The 18,184-nt window shown below is 43.7% G+C and overlaps 1 protein-coding gene across 3 annotated transcripts in view; it reads right to left on the bottom strand.

The window, feature by feature from the left end:
• Positions 1 to 3,226: 3,226 nt before the first annotated feature.
• Positions 3,227 to 18,184, bottom strand: part of SLC39A14 (solute carrier family 39 member 14) — a 63,009-nt gene continuing 48,051 nt past the window's right edge. For 2 of the 3 annotated variants that reach the window (XM_069766982.1, XM_069766983.1), the window contains exons 5-10: positions 17,197 to 17,366; positions 14,791 to 14,913; positions 13,482 to 13,658; positions 13,199 to 13,406; positions 11,900 to 12,084; positions 3,227 to 6,355 (exon numbers count right to left, since the gene is read on the bottom strand). In XM_069766982.1, coding sequence (XP_069623083.1) covers positions 6,209 to 6,355; positions 11,900 to 12,084; positions 13,199 to 13,406; positions 13,482 to 13,658; positions 14,791 to 14,913; positions 17,197 to 17,366 — 1,010 coding nt within the window. In that variant the 3' untranslated portion in view covers positions 3,227 to 6,208. The remainder of the gene's footprint in view (positions 6,356 to 11,899; positions 12,085 to 13,198; positions 13,407 to 13,481; positions 13,659 to 14,790; positions 14,914 to 17,196; positions 17,367 to 18,184) is intronic. The other variant, XM_069766981.1, reaches the window with a different exon arrangement.

Here is an 18,184-nt window from a genome sequence, read left to right on the forward strand (position 1 = left end):
GCGAATGACAGAGCGGAGCCTGGAACAAGGAAAGGTGAATATCGCGCAGTGCTCACCTGCTCCCGGCACGGTCCCTGCATCTCAGGTCTGACAGTTTCTTCCAGCGTTGAGCGGTCACTGTTACCACTCATTACAGTAATGAATATGCGGCTCCACCCCTATGGGAGTGGAGTCGGGGCCATATTCATTACTGTAATGAGCGGTACCATGAGACCGCTCAACGCTGGAAAAAGCTGTCAGCGCCGGGAGCAGGTGAGTATGTCACAGCCGCCACCGTTCCCCCTCCCACCCCCTGAGACAATGACTTGAATATAAGCCGAGAGGGGCACTTTCAGCCTAAAAAAAAGGCTGAAAATCTCAGCTTATACTCAAGTATATACGGTAATACGTTTTGTAAATTTCCTTAAGGAAAAAAAAACTACTGCTCCATTATTAAACCTAAAAGGTTAACAAAATAAAACATTTTAGAAATGGTGCTGGTGTAGAGCAGACATGAGGGAAATGTTATTTATTAATGTTTTTGTGTGGTATGACTGTCTGGATTAAAGGGATAATCAAAGTTTGAACACTGCAAATTTTTTTTAAATTTGTCAAATTTCTGATATTTTTATAAACACTAAACATATGAACCTAAACTTACAAGGAAGAGTGTTGGAGGCAAATTGACAGCTGCCAGATGTGAAGAAGGGGGACTTAAAGAATGAGAGCGATGGCGCCAAAGAGTATATACTGTATAGTTGCTAAGGTGGGGCCCTGACATGGGATACTCACCACACACGGGGATATGAACACACACACAAAATGCGCCACACACTACCACCTTCAGCACACATTTCACCACACATACACCAACCTCGCCACATAAAGGTTGAAACACAAAAGTCACCGCTCAAAAATCGCCACGCGCAAAACACGCCACATGCAAAACTAGGCTCACGCAAAACTCGCCACATGTGCAAAACTCACCTCATGGAAAACACGCCACACGCGGGAAAAATTACCACATGCACAAAAGTTGCCTCACACAAAACTTGCACATACTGAAAATGCATCACACATAAAACTCGCCACGCGCAAAACTTGCTGTACACAACTTGCTACACTAACCTGTCACATGCAGCTCGACACACAAAAAGTTGCTACACGCATGTCGCCACATGCAACTCAACACTCACAACTTGACACATGAAACTTGCCCTAAAACACACACAAGTCTGGTGTTATCCTTCAAAAATAAAAATCTGATTAATAAGCAGACAAACTACAAGAGCAACAAATGTACCATATAGGAAATACGGCAGCTGTCAGTCACATGACCTGTCTATTATGTGTATGTGTGAGCTAATATATACTGCCAGGGGGGAGGGCTTCCTGTTGGCTGGGGATTTATCAGGCTGCCAATTTAGCTTACAAATACTGAGGTAAAAATACTGACCAAATAACGTGTGAACGCAGTCTAATACAGGAGGAGATGACACACAGGTATATACTATATACAGGAGAGATGGCACACAGGTATAGATTATATGCAGGATCAGATGACACAGGTATATACAGGAGGAGATGACACAGCAGGTATATACTATTTACAGGGGAGATGACATACAGGTATATACTATATACAGGAGATGACATACAGGTGTATAATATATATATACAAGATGACAAACATGTATATACTGAGGGGAAAATGAGGGGTGTGAGGTGAAAATGAGGGGTGTGAGTGCAAAATGAGAGGAGTGAGGGAAAATAATGGAGTGATCGGAAAATGACAGATGGGAGGTCGAAATCACAAGTGTTAGGGGGGAAAAATGAAAGGTGTGAGGGGGAAAATGAGAGGCGTGATGGGAAAATAAGAGAAGTGAGGTGCTATAACTAACCACTGGAGTACTGTGTCCAGTTTTGGTCACCGGTGCTCAGGAAAGATATAATGGAACTAGAGAGAGTACAAAGGAGGGCAACAAAATTAATAAAGGGGATGGGAGAACTACAATACCCAGATAGATTAGCGAAATTAGGATTATTTAGTCTAGAAAAAAGACGACTGAGGGGCGATCTAATAACCATGTATAAGTATATAAGGGGACAATACAAATATCTCGCTGAGGATCTGTTTATGCCAAGGAAGGTGACGGGCACAAGGGGGCATTCTTTGCGTCTGGAGGAGAGAAGGTTTTTCCACCAACATAGAAGAGGATTCTTTACTGTTAGGGCAGTGAGAATCTGGAATTGCTTGCCTGAGGAGGTGGTGATGGCGAACTCAGTCGAGGGGTTCAAGAGAGGCCTGGATGTCTTCCTGGAGCAGAACAATATTGTATCATACAATTATTAGGTTCTGTAGAAGGACGTAGATCTGGGGATTTATTATGATGGAATATAGGCTGAACTGGATGGACAAATGTCTTTTTTCGGCCTTACTAACTATGTTACTATGTTACCATAGATATTTACTATGCCCAGGCAACGCCGGGCTCTTCAGCTAGTTACTACATAATGTAACAGGTCAGATATAAAAAATGTTGCCCAGTCATTAAGGGGGTTAAAAAGCCCCTGTTCGTTCCATATGCCCAACATATTCCATAAATCCTTACTCAAGACATACCGCTCATCTGTTCACTATCAAAGTTCGCTATTGCAAAAAAGAAGGCTAAGGGGAGACTTAATAGCGGTCTACAAATATCTGAAGGGCTGTCACAGCGTAGAGGGAGCATCGTTATTCTCATTTGCTTCTTTAGCAATGACTTTTTGTGGCTTACCCTCCTTGTGGAGTGTGTCAATGACTGCGTTTTGGACATCTGTCAAGTCTGCAGTCTGTGGAGCCTACTGAAACAGACTAAGGGACCTTTTTTATACACTTAGGAAGCCTTTGCAGGTGTTTTTTGTTAATTATTCTAATTTACTGAGATATTGACTTTAGGGTTTTCATTGGCTGTAAGCCATAATCATCAACATTAACAGAAATAAACACATGAAATAGATCACTGTTTGTAATGACTCTGTATTAGTTTCACGTTTTGTATTGAAGAACTGAAATAAATTAACTTTTTGAGGATACTGTAATTTTGTGAGAAGCGCCTGTAGGTGACTAGAAGTGGACTGCAGGGGAAACTTAGAAGCTGGATGCGATACTACAACTATGGGGCTCCAGATGTCAGAACCTCAGGGTGATAAAGTGATGATATAGCCTAGCAAATGTGTCTCGGAGAAATGACGAAAGGACACAGACTGCGCAATTAAATATTTTATTGTCAGAACCTGAGATGGGAGTTTTGGAGGAAGAAGAGAACAAACAATGGCGGCTATCTTCTCCCTTGCTGTACTGCGAATGGAAATCATGATCATGTCATTGAATGCAACTTTAAAAAAAAAAAAAGTTAGCCAACTACTTTAAAATATTAAAAATGGGTCGATGTGTGGGTGGGGGGAGTTCTATTCACCTATTTGGCCTCCCCTTCCCTGCCAATCTCACTTCTTCCTGTAGCGATGTCATGTCACTCGCTCTTGTAGCTTGGCAGTCATCTCAACACTTTACTACGGCAATGTCCTCTGCTCGAAGAGGAAGCAAGGAAAGGATTTTTTTTTCAGGGGGGGGGGGGGGGTATTTTTAAAAGGGCCTTTATGGTGGTAAGAAAATGTAAAAGTAAAATTGATGGACAACTCCTTTATACAGGTCCTTCTCAAAAAATTAGCATATAGTGTTAAATTTCATTATTTACCATAATGTAATGATTACAATTAAACTTTCATATATTATAGATTCATTATCCACCAACTGAAATTTGTCAGGTCTTTTATTGTTTTAATACTGATGATTTTGGCATACAACTCCTGATAACCCAAAAAACCTGTCTCAATAAATTAGCATATCAAGAAAAGGTTCTCTAAACGACCTATTACCCTAATCTTCTGAATCAACTAATTAACTCTAAACACATGCAAAAGATACCTGAGGCTTTTATAAACTCCCTGCCTGGTTCATTACTCAAAACCCCCATCATGGGTAAGACTAGCGACCTGACAGATGTCAAGAAGGCCATCATTGACACCCTCAAGCAAGAGGGTAAGACCCAGAAAGAAATTTCTCAACAAATAGGCTGTTCCCAGAGTGCTGTATCAAGGCACCTCAATGGTAAGTCTGTTGGAAGGAAACAATGTGGCAGAAAACGCTGTACAACGAGAAGAGGAGACCGGACCCCGAGGAAGATTGTGGAGAAGGACCGATTCCAGACCTTGGGGAACCTGAGGAAGCAGTGGACTGAGTCTGGTGTGGAAACATCCAGAGCCACCGTGCACAGGCGTGTGCAGGAAATGGGCTACAGGTGCCGCATTCTCCAGGTAAAGCCACTTTTGAACCATAAACAGCGGCAGAGGCGCCTGACCTGGGCTACAGAGAAGCAGCACTGGACTGTTGCTAAGTGGTCCCAAGTACTTTTTTCTGATGGAAGCAAATTTTGCATGTCATTCGGAAATCAAGGTGCCAGAGTCTGGAGGAAGACTAGGGAGAAGGAAATGCCAAAATGCCTGAAGTCCAGTGTCAAGTACCCACAGTCAGTGATGGTGTGGGGTGCCATGTCAGCTGCTGGTGTTGGTCCACTGTGTTTCATCAAGGGCAGGGTCAATGCAGCTAGCTATCAGGAGATTTTGGAGCACTTCATGCTTCCATCGGCTGAAATGCTTTATGGAGATGAAGATTTCATTTTTCAGCACGACCTGGCACCTGCTCACAGTGCCAAAACCACTGGTAAATGGTTTACTGACCATGGTATTACTGTGCTCAATTGGCCTGCCAACTCTCCTGACCTGAACCCCATAGAGAATCTGTGGGATATTGTGAAGAGAAAGTTGAGAGACGCAAGACCCAACACTCTGGATGAGCTTAAGGCCGCTATTGAAGCATCCTGGGCCTCCATAACATCTCAGCAGTGTCACAGGCTGATTGCCTCCATGCCACGCCGCATTGAAGCAGTCATTTCTGCCAAAGGATTCCCGACCAAGTATTGAGTGCATAACTGAACATTATTATTTGTTGTTTTTTTTGTTTGTTATTAAAAAACACTTTTATTTGATTGGATGGGTGAAATATGCTAATTTATTGAGACAGGTTTTTTGGGTTATCAGGAGTTGTATGCCAAAATCATCAGTATTAAAACAATAAAAGACCTGACAAATTTCAGTTGGTGGATAATGAATCTATAATATATGAAAGTTTAATTGTAATCATTACATTATGGTAAATAATGAAATTTAACACTATATATAATGGTTAGAGCATATGTTGAAGCATTTTGGATGAGGAATGATGGCAGTACAGTAAGGAAGCGCCTGACTATAGTAGCTGTAGTGCCACATGCACACTCATCTCGGCATTCTCTAATACTACAGCCCTCATCAGCACAACTATAAATAACAAAAAACAAACAAATACCAAAATGTGCAAACCCATCCCTGTACGGGACGCTCCCTACTACTGGGCTATTACAGGACTGTGCCATTGCCCACTAGGGAGCCGTAGAGAAAGCTCAGAATGTAGCGCGGCCTCTGCGCCAGGTCACCAAGAGTTTGTCATCTTCTTCCTTGTAATTCAAAATAAAGCAAACACTATTTAGGTTTCAAGACGGCGGCAACGGGCGATACATCCGGTCCGGTCAGGATGGGACCGTTCTCCAAATCAGCAGCTCTTGGTTAGTTCATCAAATGCCGCCAGATTCAGAAAAACTAAACAAAAAGAAAACGGCTACAGTAACGCATCAATGATCTAGTGTTCTGAACGGCTTTTTATACACTCGGTTTGGTCCATTTTTTTTTTTTTTTCTTCCAAGGAGAGGTATAATCCACTTATCAATATGATAAGATAAATGTTCTAAAAACAGAGTCCTCACATCTCCACGACAGAGATGATGCAAATCGAGAGCAAGCAAATTACTGGGGTTTTTTTTTGGGTGATAAAAGGGTTTCATACCAGCCTCAAAATCAAATCACAAATTAGGAAGAAAAATCAGCAGTAAGTCCAAGGTAGCCACCACGGAGGTGGAACAGCCACCATGTATGGAGCAGGAAGGTCCTCTCTACTTGGTAATGAAATGGCAGCATTAATGAATGTCGTAGGACATCTCTTCTGGTACACCAGATTAACGCTGCTGCACAATGGTCCTCTTCCTTGGTCCACTGTGGAGAGGCTGTATGAAACCGCGAGTCCCTTTCTTAGGCCTTAGCCCAGCTGGATCTGACCGGAGAACGTAGTCAGTAGAAGCATGATGGAGAACCCCGTGAGTAGTCCGGCGTTCTGAATGAGAAAGGCAGTGAGGGGGCGTCCTCCTTCCTCATCCTCTTTACTCACTTCATTCATCTCTGGGAACTGAAGCAGAGAGGGAAAAAAAAAGAAGCATTTAGTAGAGCAGGAGAAACTTTACCTCTCCATAACCATGAGGTCTATACCAAGGAGTCTGGAGAACAATAGAAGGCGCATCTGATGTTACACGAAGTCTCGGTCTTTAATCTCCTCGGTCACCCGATTAGGAGAGTGTACATGTAGAATATCGTACAAAGCAATATAGGGGCGGAAAATTATAGGAATCATGCAAGAACATTTAAGAAGATAAGCAGGCGCTGAGAAGAGCAACCAAGGTTATTATAGGGAATTGGTGCACTACAATACCAAGACAGGTTATCAAACTTGGGGATATTCAGTTTGGAAAATCAAAAGTCTAAGGGTATGTTCACCCGGTCAGTGCTTATTCAGGCTTTGATGCAGGTGAAGTTCTGCATGAATTCTACACCTGCATTCACTTTTTTTTTTTTTTTTTTTTTATGGGTCTTTATATGCGGCAAAAACACATGCGTTTTTTTGTAAAGTATACAGTGGCTTGTAAAAGTTTAGGCAGCCCTGGTCAAAATTGCATAACTGTTCACAATAAAAGTTGAATACAAAATCATCTCTGAAGGGCCTTAAAAGTTAAAGATGACTTTTTTGCCAAAATAAATAAATAAATAAAATAAAGAATTGTATTTTCATCTTTGACATTATAAAAAAAAAAAAAAATTCAAAAAAGAAAAATGGGCTGATGAAAGTTTGTCCATCCTGCATGGTTAGTACCTAGTAGCATCCCGTTTTGCAAATATTACAGCGTGTAAAACGATTTTGTAGCCACACAAGAGTCTTACAATTTGAGGTATTTTTTCCATTCTTCCTTGGAAAATTCTTCCAGTTCTATGAGATTTCTGGGTCATCTTGAGGTCCTGCCATAGATTTTCAATGATGGTCAGATCAGGGGACTGTGAGGGCCATTGTAAAACCTTCAGCTTGCGCCTTTTGAGGTTGTTTATTGTGGATTTTTACACGTTTAGGATCAGTATCCATTTGTAGCAGCCATCCTATATTCAAACTTCAGCTTTTTACAGATGGTGTTATGTTGGCATCAAGAATTTGTTGAAATTTTACTGAATTTTTCCTTTACCTGTGAAATGTTCCCTGTGCCATTGGCTGCAACACAACCCCAAAACACAATTGATCCACCCCCACGTTTAATGGTTGGGGAGATGCTCTTTTCCTGAATTTATGTGCCCTTTTTTTTTGCTCCACACATACTTGATATTTTGATCATTGTGGCTAAAGTGTTTATTTTAGTCAATTATATAGCGCCATTAATTCCACAGCACTTTACAGACATTATCGGCACTGTCCCCAGAGAGGTTAAAAATTTAGATTCCCCATCAGTATGCTTTTGGAGTATGGGAGGAAACTAGAGTACCTATCCCACACAAACATGGGGAGAACATACAAACTCCTTGCATATGTTGTCCTTGGTGGAATTTGAACCCTAACGGCTACTTTCACACTAGCGTTAACTGCAATCCGTCACAATGCGTCGTTTTGCAGAAAAAACGCATCCTGCAAAAGTGTTTGCAGGATGCGTTTTTTCTCCATTGACTAACATTACGCGACGCATTGCGACGGATTGCCACACGTCGCAACCGTTGCGCGACGGTTGCGCCGTGTTGTGGCGGACCGTCGGCCGCAAAAAACGTTCCAGGTAACGTTTTTTGCAGCCGATGGACTGTCTTTTCTGACCGCGCATGCGCCTTCCGGAACTCCTCCCCCACCTCACAATGGGGCAGCGGATGCGCTGAAAAGCAGCATCCGCTGCACCAGTTGTGCGGCGGAGACAACGCTACCGTCGGTAACCTCGGCCCGACGCACTGCGACAGGCCGAGCCCGACGCTAGTGTGAAAGAAGCCTTAGATGTTTTTTGCATGTTATGGTAAGAACACAGGAGAGGTTTTCTTTTGAGGACTCTTCCATGAAGGCTATATTTGTGCAGGTGTCTCTGAACAGTAGAACAATGCACCACATCTCCAGAGTCTGCAGAATCTTTCTGAAGGTCTTTTGCAGTCAAGCGGGGGTTCCAAATTGCCCTTCTAGCAATTCTACGAGCAGCTTGCACTGAAGTTTTGCTTGGTCTTGCAGACCTTATCTTGACCTCCACTGTTCCTGTTAGTTTTAAATGTAATGAAGAAATGGCAGCTAAGGAAAGGGCAACTTGAAAACGCTTTGCTATCTTCTTATAGCCTTCTCCTGCTTTGTGGGCCTCCACCATTTTTAAATTTTCAGAATGCTAGGCAGCTGCTTCAGAGAACCCATGGCTGCTGTTTATTGGCATAAGGTTAGAGGAGGCTGGGTTTTTTATAAAGCTGGGAAAGTTTCATCACCTTGGCCTTTCCTAACGATGATGGTGAACAAGTCATAACCCTGACAGGCTAATTAAGGTCTGAAATCTTGGTCAAAATTATCTGAGAAGAAAGCTTCAAGGGTGCCCAAACTTTTGCATCTGCCCATTTTCCTTTTTGTAATTTTTTAAATGTAAAAAAAGGCCTTTTTTCACTAAAATACAAAAAGGAGAGGTCATCTTTAACTTTAAGTCTTTTAGAGATCATTTCATTCTCGACTTGCTTAATTGTTCACAATAACAGTAATTTTTACCAACAGTGTGCAAACGTTTACATGCCACTGTAGATATAGAGCGGCTTGCAAAAGTATTCACACCCTTGGCATTTTCTCTGTGTTTTGCAATCTCACAACCTGGAATGTCACTGGGGTATGAGGGTTTGCATCAGTGCATGTAAGGAACATGCCTACAATTTTATTGTGAAGAAAACAATAGGATAAAATACTTGAAAACTTCAGTGTGCATAATTATTCAGCCCTCTAGAGTCAGTACTTCGTAAAGCCACATTTTGCTGCAAGTCGCTTTGGATAAACCTCTGAGCTTTCCACATCTTGCCACTGGAATTTTTGTCCATTCCTCAAGGTAAAACTGCTCCAGCGCCTTCAAGTTAGGCTGGTTTCACACGTCAGTGGCTCCGGTACATGAGGTGACAGTTTCCTCACGTGCCGGAGACACTGACTCACGTAGACACATTGAAATCAATGTGCCTCTGCACATGTCAGCGTGTTTTCACGGACCGTGTGTCCATGTGCAAAACACGGAGACATGTCAGTGTTCGTGGGAGCGCACGGATTAAAGTCAATGGGTCCGTGTAAAACACGTACCGCACACGGACCTCCCATAGGGTTGGAGCCGCATGTTCATGTCTGTAATGGGCGGCACCACGTGACCGCTCATACAGGAGAAGGTGCGGCGCGGAGAGGACTCGTCGAGGGAGCCGGGTGAGTATTTTAGTAACAGCGGGTGGGCGCACAGGGGGCGGGGACAGGGATCTTTATTTTAAACACGAAAAAAAAAAAAAAAAAGGATTTTTCATATCTTCTCTCCAGCGAACGTTGCTGGAAAGAAGATATGAATACCGGCTCGGCTTCAGCACCAGATGCAGGGGACAGCGCTTACTTGTAGCACTGTCTCCTGCACGGTCCGTGTGGTACCCAGTTGGCACACGGCTGCCGCACGTGTGCCACACTGATGTTCACGGTAAGCACACGGATAATTTCTGTACCGATTTTTCCGATACCGGAATTATCTGGACGTGCGAGACTGGCCTTAGACGGTTTCCTCTGGTGAACAGCAATTTTAAAGTCTGACCACAGATTCTCAATTGGATTAAGGTCTGGGCTTTGACTAGACCACGCAAACATTTACACGTTTCCCCTTAAACCACTCGAGTTTTGCTTTAGCAGTATTCTTTGGGTCATTGTCTTGTTGGAAGGAGAACCTCCATCCCAGTCTCAAATCACCGACAGTCTGAAACAGGTTTTGCTCAATATCACTGTATTTTGAACCATTCGTCTTCCCCTTGACTCAGACTATTTTCCCTGTCCCTGCCATCAAAAATCATCATCATTATGCTACCACCATGTTTCACTGTGGGGATGGTGTTCTTGGGGTGATGAGCTGTGTTGGTTTGGTGCCAGACATAGCGTTTATCTTGGTGGCCAAAACTTTCAACTTTGGTTTCATCTGACCACAGCCCCTTCCTCACTAAATGTAGGGAGTCTCCCACATGTCTTTTGGCAAACACAAAATGAGCCTTACACAAATTGTAAGTAAAAGCTTGTACCTTCAGAGTTACTTTTTGTCTCCGTGCTGCATCTCTGATTAATGCTCTCCTTACCTCGGCTGAGAGTTTTGATGGGCGGCCCTCTATTGGCCGGCTTGCTGCGGTACCATGTTCATTCTATCCGCGGATAATGGATTTGGTGGTGCACTGGGGGGCGGGGATCATCAGAGATTGGGATTATTTATTTATTTATTTTTTTCCTTATCAATAAGTTGTAGGGAGAGACAGTGGATTATTTACTGTAAGAGTAGTGAGACTATGGAACTCTATTCCATTTGATGTTGTAATGGTGGATTCGCTGCAAAAATTACAAGGAGGGACTGGATGCCCATCTTGGAAAAATATAATATTACATATTATGGGTAGTGGATTCATTGATGGGACATTAATGCAGGGAGCTAGTCTGATTGCTGTATGTAGAGTCGGGAAATTAGTTTTCCCCTAATAATCAGTTTATAACCCAGCGGTCCTGGACACTTTAATATGCTCCTGTCTAATGATTTCTTCCATTGGAGCTCTGCTGCTAGACTAGATTTAACCCAAATGATCCCTTATGGGTCCCCCTGCACTTCCATCAGACTACGTCACCACCCTCTTATAATTCATCTACAGGGTAGGCAATAAAAGCATTAATCACTTGGGTTCCACCAGTGGGTTGTACGCTGAAGTTTTGATTGTTGGGGGTTCCAGCAAACATGTCTCCCCTATGCTGTGAATAGTCACTATATGGTAATTGTAGGAAAACTATTTTGCCTAGGATGAAATGATATCCGGAGACAATGTGGACAACGCCAGGCAGAGACCTACCGGTGACACTTATCGCGACAACACCAGGTTGCTGGTGCTACTGTGAGCAGCCTGTGTGGCGTAACCATGCTACCATGGCCTTCAGAGTCTTCAGACTTGTCTCCCATCAAGCACATCATTGGTCGGACATTGCCGAGGAGATGCCAGCAGCGGATCTTGATGATTTCATACTGTCAGAACGTTCCTCAGATAACCATTAATAACCTCATTGACAGAAGCCAAGGCTGTAAGTGCAGGGATTTCTGCTTGTGCCTCCCTTACTCCAGTTTGAATAAAAAAAAAAAAAAAAGTCGACAGGTTTTGAATATTCTGTTCCATTTTTTCATCTTTTGCATATCATTAACAATTCTATCCATCCCGTCATTTCCATAATTCCATTACTTTTTTCTCTTGGTGTTGCAATATTCGGGTGGGAAGATGCACTGAACCATTTGGCCACTGCCAAGGGTTTCTTTTTTTGACATACACATGACCGGTAAGAATGAACAAAAAAAAAACGCACACCACATACCTAAGAGCGCAAATTGTAATGCACCTTTAGTGTAAACAGGGTCTTATCTGTTTTTTTTTTTTTTTTACTCACCATATCGGCAAGAGCGATGTAGAGAAACATTCCTCCGGCTAAACCAAAGATCCAGTTAGAAGAGAAGTGGCTACCGGCAAGGATCCCGAAAGCCAGGCCGAGGTAGCAGCAGCAGGCGGACAGGAAGTTAAAGAAGAGCGCCTGAGGAATGCTCATCCCAGCGTTCAGCAGAATGACAAAGTCGCCTGCAACACAACATGGGGGCAGGTTACATCCACAGACAGCAGGGGGCGCCAGTGAGCAGCTTATAGACAATATCCTCCATAGACTGTGACCCGAGTAGTTTAGGTTAATGGACAGAATAAATATGTAATTCTGCATTATCACTGCACTGCAATAACTTATTTCCTCCGCCGTACTTGGCAGTAATGGTCTAATATATATAAGAACATGAATTGATCACATTTAGCGTCTGATTTAAAACAAACAAACAAAAAAAAAAAACCATCTACAGCAGCAGCAAAAGACTCGTTTAACACCCGAGCATGCTCAGATAACACAGTTGTGCGTCGTGTGAATTTCCTGGACCTATTCTAGCAGCTGGTTATATAGAAACTTCCCCAATATATGGTTATAGCAATCAGAACTTTATTCTCCTGATACAGAGCTCCAAATCCCCTGCACAGCCCTAGAGTCAAAAGAAACAATTCTAATTTCTTGCAGCATCCACTAGAGGGAGCCATTACATGCCGATTATTAGAGAACACACTTCCTGGTCTCTGGTCCGGCGGCCATGTCGGTATTTCGTGGCTGCTGCATGAGAAACCTGCAGAGCACCGGCATTACCAGCTCCTCTTCATTAGCCATCTTGGCGGGATGGCATAGCTGCAACGCCATGTGCAAATGATGTCGCCCTAGGTTTGCAAGGCTTTTGTCCAGCGGCAACGGACTACTGACTTGGCCACTGGACTAGGGTCCTAGGAATATTGTTGCTCATGTCTACTGTGTATACAAGGGGCTTCCCACCTGACATCTATGGGATATCCTGTGGATACACCAGTGGTGAGTGCAGGGGTCTCCTTTACGGGGTAGGACCCCAGAGTGCGCACTCATGCTCAGGAGTCTATGGGAATGACAGAATGCAGGATACAGAACGTATCCATAGACTGGAAAGGACGCAGCCCCTGTCCTAGTCAATGTGTCATTTATGGGGGTCACCAGCAATTTTCACCTTCACTTGCCAATCTCCGGAGGGCCCGCAGACTTTAGTTATCACTTGCATTCATCCTATTTTTCAGCGCTAGCACAGAACAGCAGAGATCCCACATATCGGACTTAGCTTTGCATTAGGTAACATACCAAGCTCATGGGGGAACTCCTCACACAGGATGGCAATGGACGTGCTGACCCCTTGGAAGACAGACACCGTGAAGGAGGCTCCGATGGCCAAACCGTCTATGAAATTATGGAGTCCATCGCTGAGCGTGATCATCCAGGCGAGCGTGCCGATGTCAGAATACCGGATCCCTTTGAGCCAGTAACAAGAGCTCTGCTGCCCTGGGAGGTCCTACACCGGGAGATGACATGTAAGACACGTACATCATCATCATCATCATCAGTGATCCACACAGCGATTACCAACCTGTACCGCCAGGGAGCCCACCACCACCTTCTCATCACCCAGGTGTTGGCGGAGGTCAGACTCGCTGCCCCCTGGTGGAGGAATGATGTGATCCAAGTCGCCATTCTGCAGCTTCTCCGTCACCCCTTCCTCTGCGTCCCGCTTATTGGTGTCAGCTGTGTAGTGACTGTGCCCATGCTGAGGGGGGAAGAAGGAATAAATCATTTATAACCAGCAAATGCAAAAAAAAAAAAAAAAATGTCCAAACCTCAGCATCGTGCGAGATAGACTTTTTTTTTTTTTTTTTAAATTACATAAATTTGTTCCTTAAAAGATCTCTGAAGAACATTTTTTCTCCCCCCTTTATTGTTCCCTTTTCCATTTTAACTGGGGTATCCATAGCAGCCCCAGTTACAGGGGAAAAGAAGCCACGTCACCGACAGGAGACCATGATCATCTGTAGGACCCAGCAGCTCTGCCATGTCACAAAGATAGCCAGCAACCATCAGATCGCCATTGGGAGTGCCCATACTTCTATATTCCCTATAGCTGGCAAAATAGAAGGCAGAAGAGGTAATAAACCAATTCTGTCTTCTCCCCAGGAGCTCGGCTTACAGCAGGAGATACGATCTTTTCCTGCTAGATTCCAGGTACTTTAACTCCGCACTATTGTAAGTTTACCACACCATTGACTTCCAGTTATAACGGAAAAAAAAAAGCGAACAACAACAATGGTGGGGTCCCCAAACAAATATAATGGTTAAAAAAACACCACAACGTAGTAGTCTAAAATACTTAAAGTATATATACAGACTCTTCCCCAGTGCCCTCACTGATATCTGGTCACCCAGCTCCATCGATGACATATGGATAGGACATGTGACTTCTAGTGATGAGCATACATGCTCGGATAAGGTGTTATATGGGCATGCTCAAGAGCTAGCCGAAATGGTGTTCCAGTCTACACATCTCAAGAAATTTCCAGCAGCTCTGAAGTGAACATTCAATAGTTAGGGAATTGCTAGCTAAGCAGTTTCCTCAGTTTGCCATGATGCCCCTGATAGAACGCATTACGGCTGTGTGCACCCACAGCTTGGCACCATATGACCCTATGCAAAGGAGACGGACGCCCATAATACCCAGGAACGTGTGGTGTGCCGTCGATCATTATACATTTTTTTTTCTGGTAATTAGTTCACAATTTTCATCAGATCCCTGCTCTTGCTGTTTGTTAGTACCCCGGGAACAATACTCCGACTGTAACCATGACAACAACCCACAGAAATTAATTAGCAGACCGCCACTAAACACTGCGCCGCCATCACGTTACCTCGTGTTTCTGCTTCAGAAGCATCTTCAGGACCTTCTCAGTAAAAAAGAAAAGATAAAACCCTCCGAAGATGACGGTGGATGTGGAAATGTACGAGGCTTCCTGTGGGTTGAAGCCGAATGCCTGCAGTACAGTAAGAAATAAAAGTGTCAGAGGCCCCAACATGGCGGGAGGGACAAAGAGCCAAAGCCAGACATTGTAGTAGATGTATTACCGAGTCTACCATGGGATTGCTTAAATAGCAATTCCCCCAATACGTTACTATTGGAATTGCCTGTATGGCTGCGACTGGTCAGGATATTCCTGTGTGACTGCCGCCAGCGGACTGACAGGAAGGATGAAGGCTGTACCGCCCTACAGAATATGTTGGCGCTATACAAGTAATGGGCAGCCGCTTCTCTTGAACTGAGGAACAGGATGGAGAAAGATCCTGGTATCAGGCAAGAGAAGTCATTATATAGTATATGTGTCCTGCACACCCAGCCAACTATGCGGCAGCACCCTCACCTACCGAGCAACTGGACACCAGCCCACGGCGCAGCCATGACAGCCCTGTGTACCCTGCACAAAACCATGTGTGGCGCCCACTCAGGCCTCAGTCAGACACCGGTTTGTCACCGATAGAACACATACCCATTAGACAGAGTTCACAGTTTGTTTGTTTTTTGTTTTTACGCCAATTAGCCAAGTTAGACTACATGCATTTTTTATTTTACATTTTTGTGAGATTTATGAATCCCACTTTTTATTTCTGACTGGAACCGTAATACACCGTTTATTTTCGTGTACAAAAATAAGCAGAAAAAAAAATGAAATTTAAAAAAATAAAAAATAAATTAAAAAAAAAAAAAAAAAAAAAAAAAATGCACCAGCTTTATAGTGTATGGAGCTATTAACATGTTTATTCTATGCGGACCATGACCCCCCCCCAACAAAATTAAATATATAAAATATATTGTAGAATTTATTACTGTTTAATAGGAAGGAAAGTCATGGGATATAGAAATTGTTTAATAGAAGGAAGAGATTTTGTTTTCTAATAAAAATAAAAAAAATTTGAGGGAAATGTGAACAGCCATATAGTTGGTATGTGTTCTAATCATGAAAAATACATGTCTGAATGAAGCCTAATTCCACAAAGACACATTGTAAGCTCACGTTCACATGTTCAGTATTTTACCTCAGTATTTGTAAGCAAAAACCAGGAGTGGAACAATCAGAGGAAAAGTATAATAGGAACACGTCACCACTTCTGGATTTATCACCCACTCCTGGTTTTAGCTTACAAATACTGAGGTAAAATACTGAGGTAAAAACACTGACCAAATACTGAGCGTGTGAACGTGGCAAAAGGAGCAAGTTATTACTGCTGCCTAAAACAAATCCAGTCTGTGCAGAGGCCATGAGGGAAACCATAGGCAGGTAGTGCTGACAGGAGCACCTTCCATAGTAACACATTAGGGAACTGCTCCAATGGCCTCCCAGTGTCCCCCGCCCCTCCAGAGGCAGACCACCGGTGTATTCCCAGCCAGGACAACAACCCCCAAATAGCAGTTGCATATAGCTCCACCAGCTGGGAGGCACTGGTTCTCTTACCACCAGGATTTACCAAAAAAAGCCATATTTTTTTTTTTATATTTCTATTAAAATGTGCACAATATAGACCTTGGGTTTTCTTCTCCATTCACATATATAAGGGAAAGGAATATTTTACGACTGGGTGGTCCTAGAGGGTCGATCTCAAAAAACACGGCCAGCTGTCTGACCATTGGATGTCATTTTATAGGAGACGGCTCCTGTCATCACTTCGGCCAAACTTATCCACGGACCCTAGCAGCATTTTGTATTTGTATAGGACCGCATAATGACTACACTATTCTTTACATGTGAGAGTGAGGGGCTCCTACACATGGGTGCGGACACAGACTGGTACCCCATGTCCCCTGCTATACAAGATTACACCAGTATTATAAGAAGGGTCCCATCAAGGTAGGGGGCTAGTAAAGATTTTACAATAGTACCTGGGGTTTACATTCTGCCTTCAATTGATGCCCAATTCAGAAATCTAATTTCTCATCCCTTATGGAGATATTCCAAATTATTAGGGCTGGGGACCTTGGGGAAACGGATGATAATTTTCGGGAGAATAATAAGGCCATTCCTTGCACCTGTATTACACAGATAAACCAGTGATATGAACCGGCCTTTATTGGACAAGTCGTCAGGATTATCACTTTTGCTGTGAATGGAGAAGAAAACGGGAAAATCAAAAACTAATTATAAAAGAAGTGCCCCCCCCCCCCCCCCAGTCTAGATCGTAAACGCTGGAAGAAGTGGCGCCCTGCTCTCCCCATCACTAATCCTACCCATGCACACAGTCTCAGGACCGTACGCAGACCCCCATACCTCGGGGATGAGCTGAAAGAGAGCGTTGGAATAGAGGGTCCCAATGGCGAGAGCAATGAAGAAGAGGAGAAGACGCTTGTAACAGGCTTTCTTCATGAAGGGAACCACACCGGCCCCCAGGAGGGAGCAGAGAGAAATGACGGTGACACATAGGAAGCCATAACCCCACACTGAGGAAGGAATCGGGGAAGGGGAGAAAGGAGGACGGACGTTATAGAAGAGGAACAGAGGATGAGGAGCAGACGGAGGGGAGAGAGAACATACGATTAATGATCCGATTCCACAGATACAGTCCGACCACATTTATTGATCACCGGCCCCGTGCACATATAACCTGAGGAGCGATCTATGGTCCACGCTCGGGGTCTAATCTACGGCAACGTCTCAAAACGCATTTTCTAATTACATTGGTTGAAGAGAATAATTAATAATATTCTGTAAATTCCAGCAGCCTCCTTCTAGGCAGTGTGGTGTAGTACTGCAGGTCGGCCTTTACACCTACTGGAGGAATTGTCCCACTAAATACGTTTATTAGCCACAGAATCTGAAGAATGATGCTTAAGTCCTGTGTGAATCGCGCGCACAGCAGATGTGCGACCGCCAGAGATCAGCAATTCGATTCGCGCACAGAGGACCGGATGCCGGACGAGCAGACGGCTATTCTGTAGCGCCACCACTCTACAGTCTATTGGACGGATGTTTTGTCCGTTTCCATTAGTCCCATAGACGAGCGGTCATGCATTCGCCCTACGGCTCCATTCACACAGTCCTATTCTCAAAATTAGTCAGGGGCCAAGGTGATCATCCATCATCCTGTGCATTGGCGATAAATAGATTTAGTGGAAAAAAATACTGCAATACTAAGCTTAACCTGAGGACTAGAGTGGCGCTGATATATATTTTTTGTTTATTTTTTAAATATGTTTTAATGCTCAGTTTAAATGTGCACGAGTCCCATCACTGCCCCGACCAAGGAGTAAAATGATTA

This window comes from Ranitomeya imitator, chromosome 4 (genome assembly GCF_032444005.1).
Source record: "Ranitomeya imitator isolate aRanImi1 chromosome 4, aRanImi1.pri, whole genome shotgun sequence".
In the NCBI taxonomy this organism is placed as follows: domain Eukaryota; kingdom Metazoa; phylum Chordata; class Amphibia; order Anura; family Dendrobatidae; genus Ranitomeya; species Ranitomeya imitator.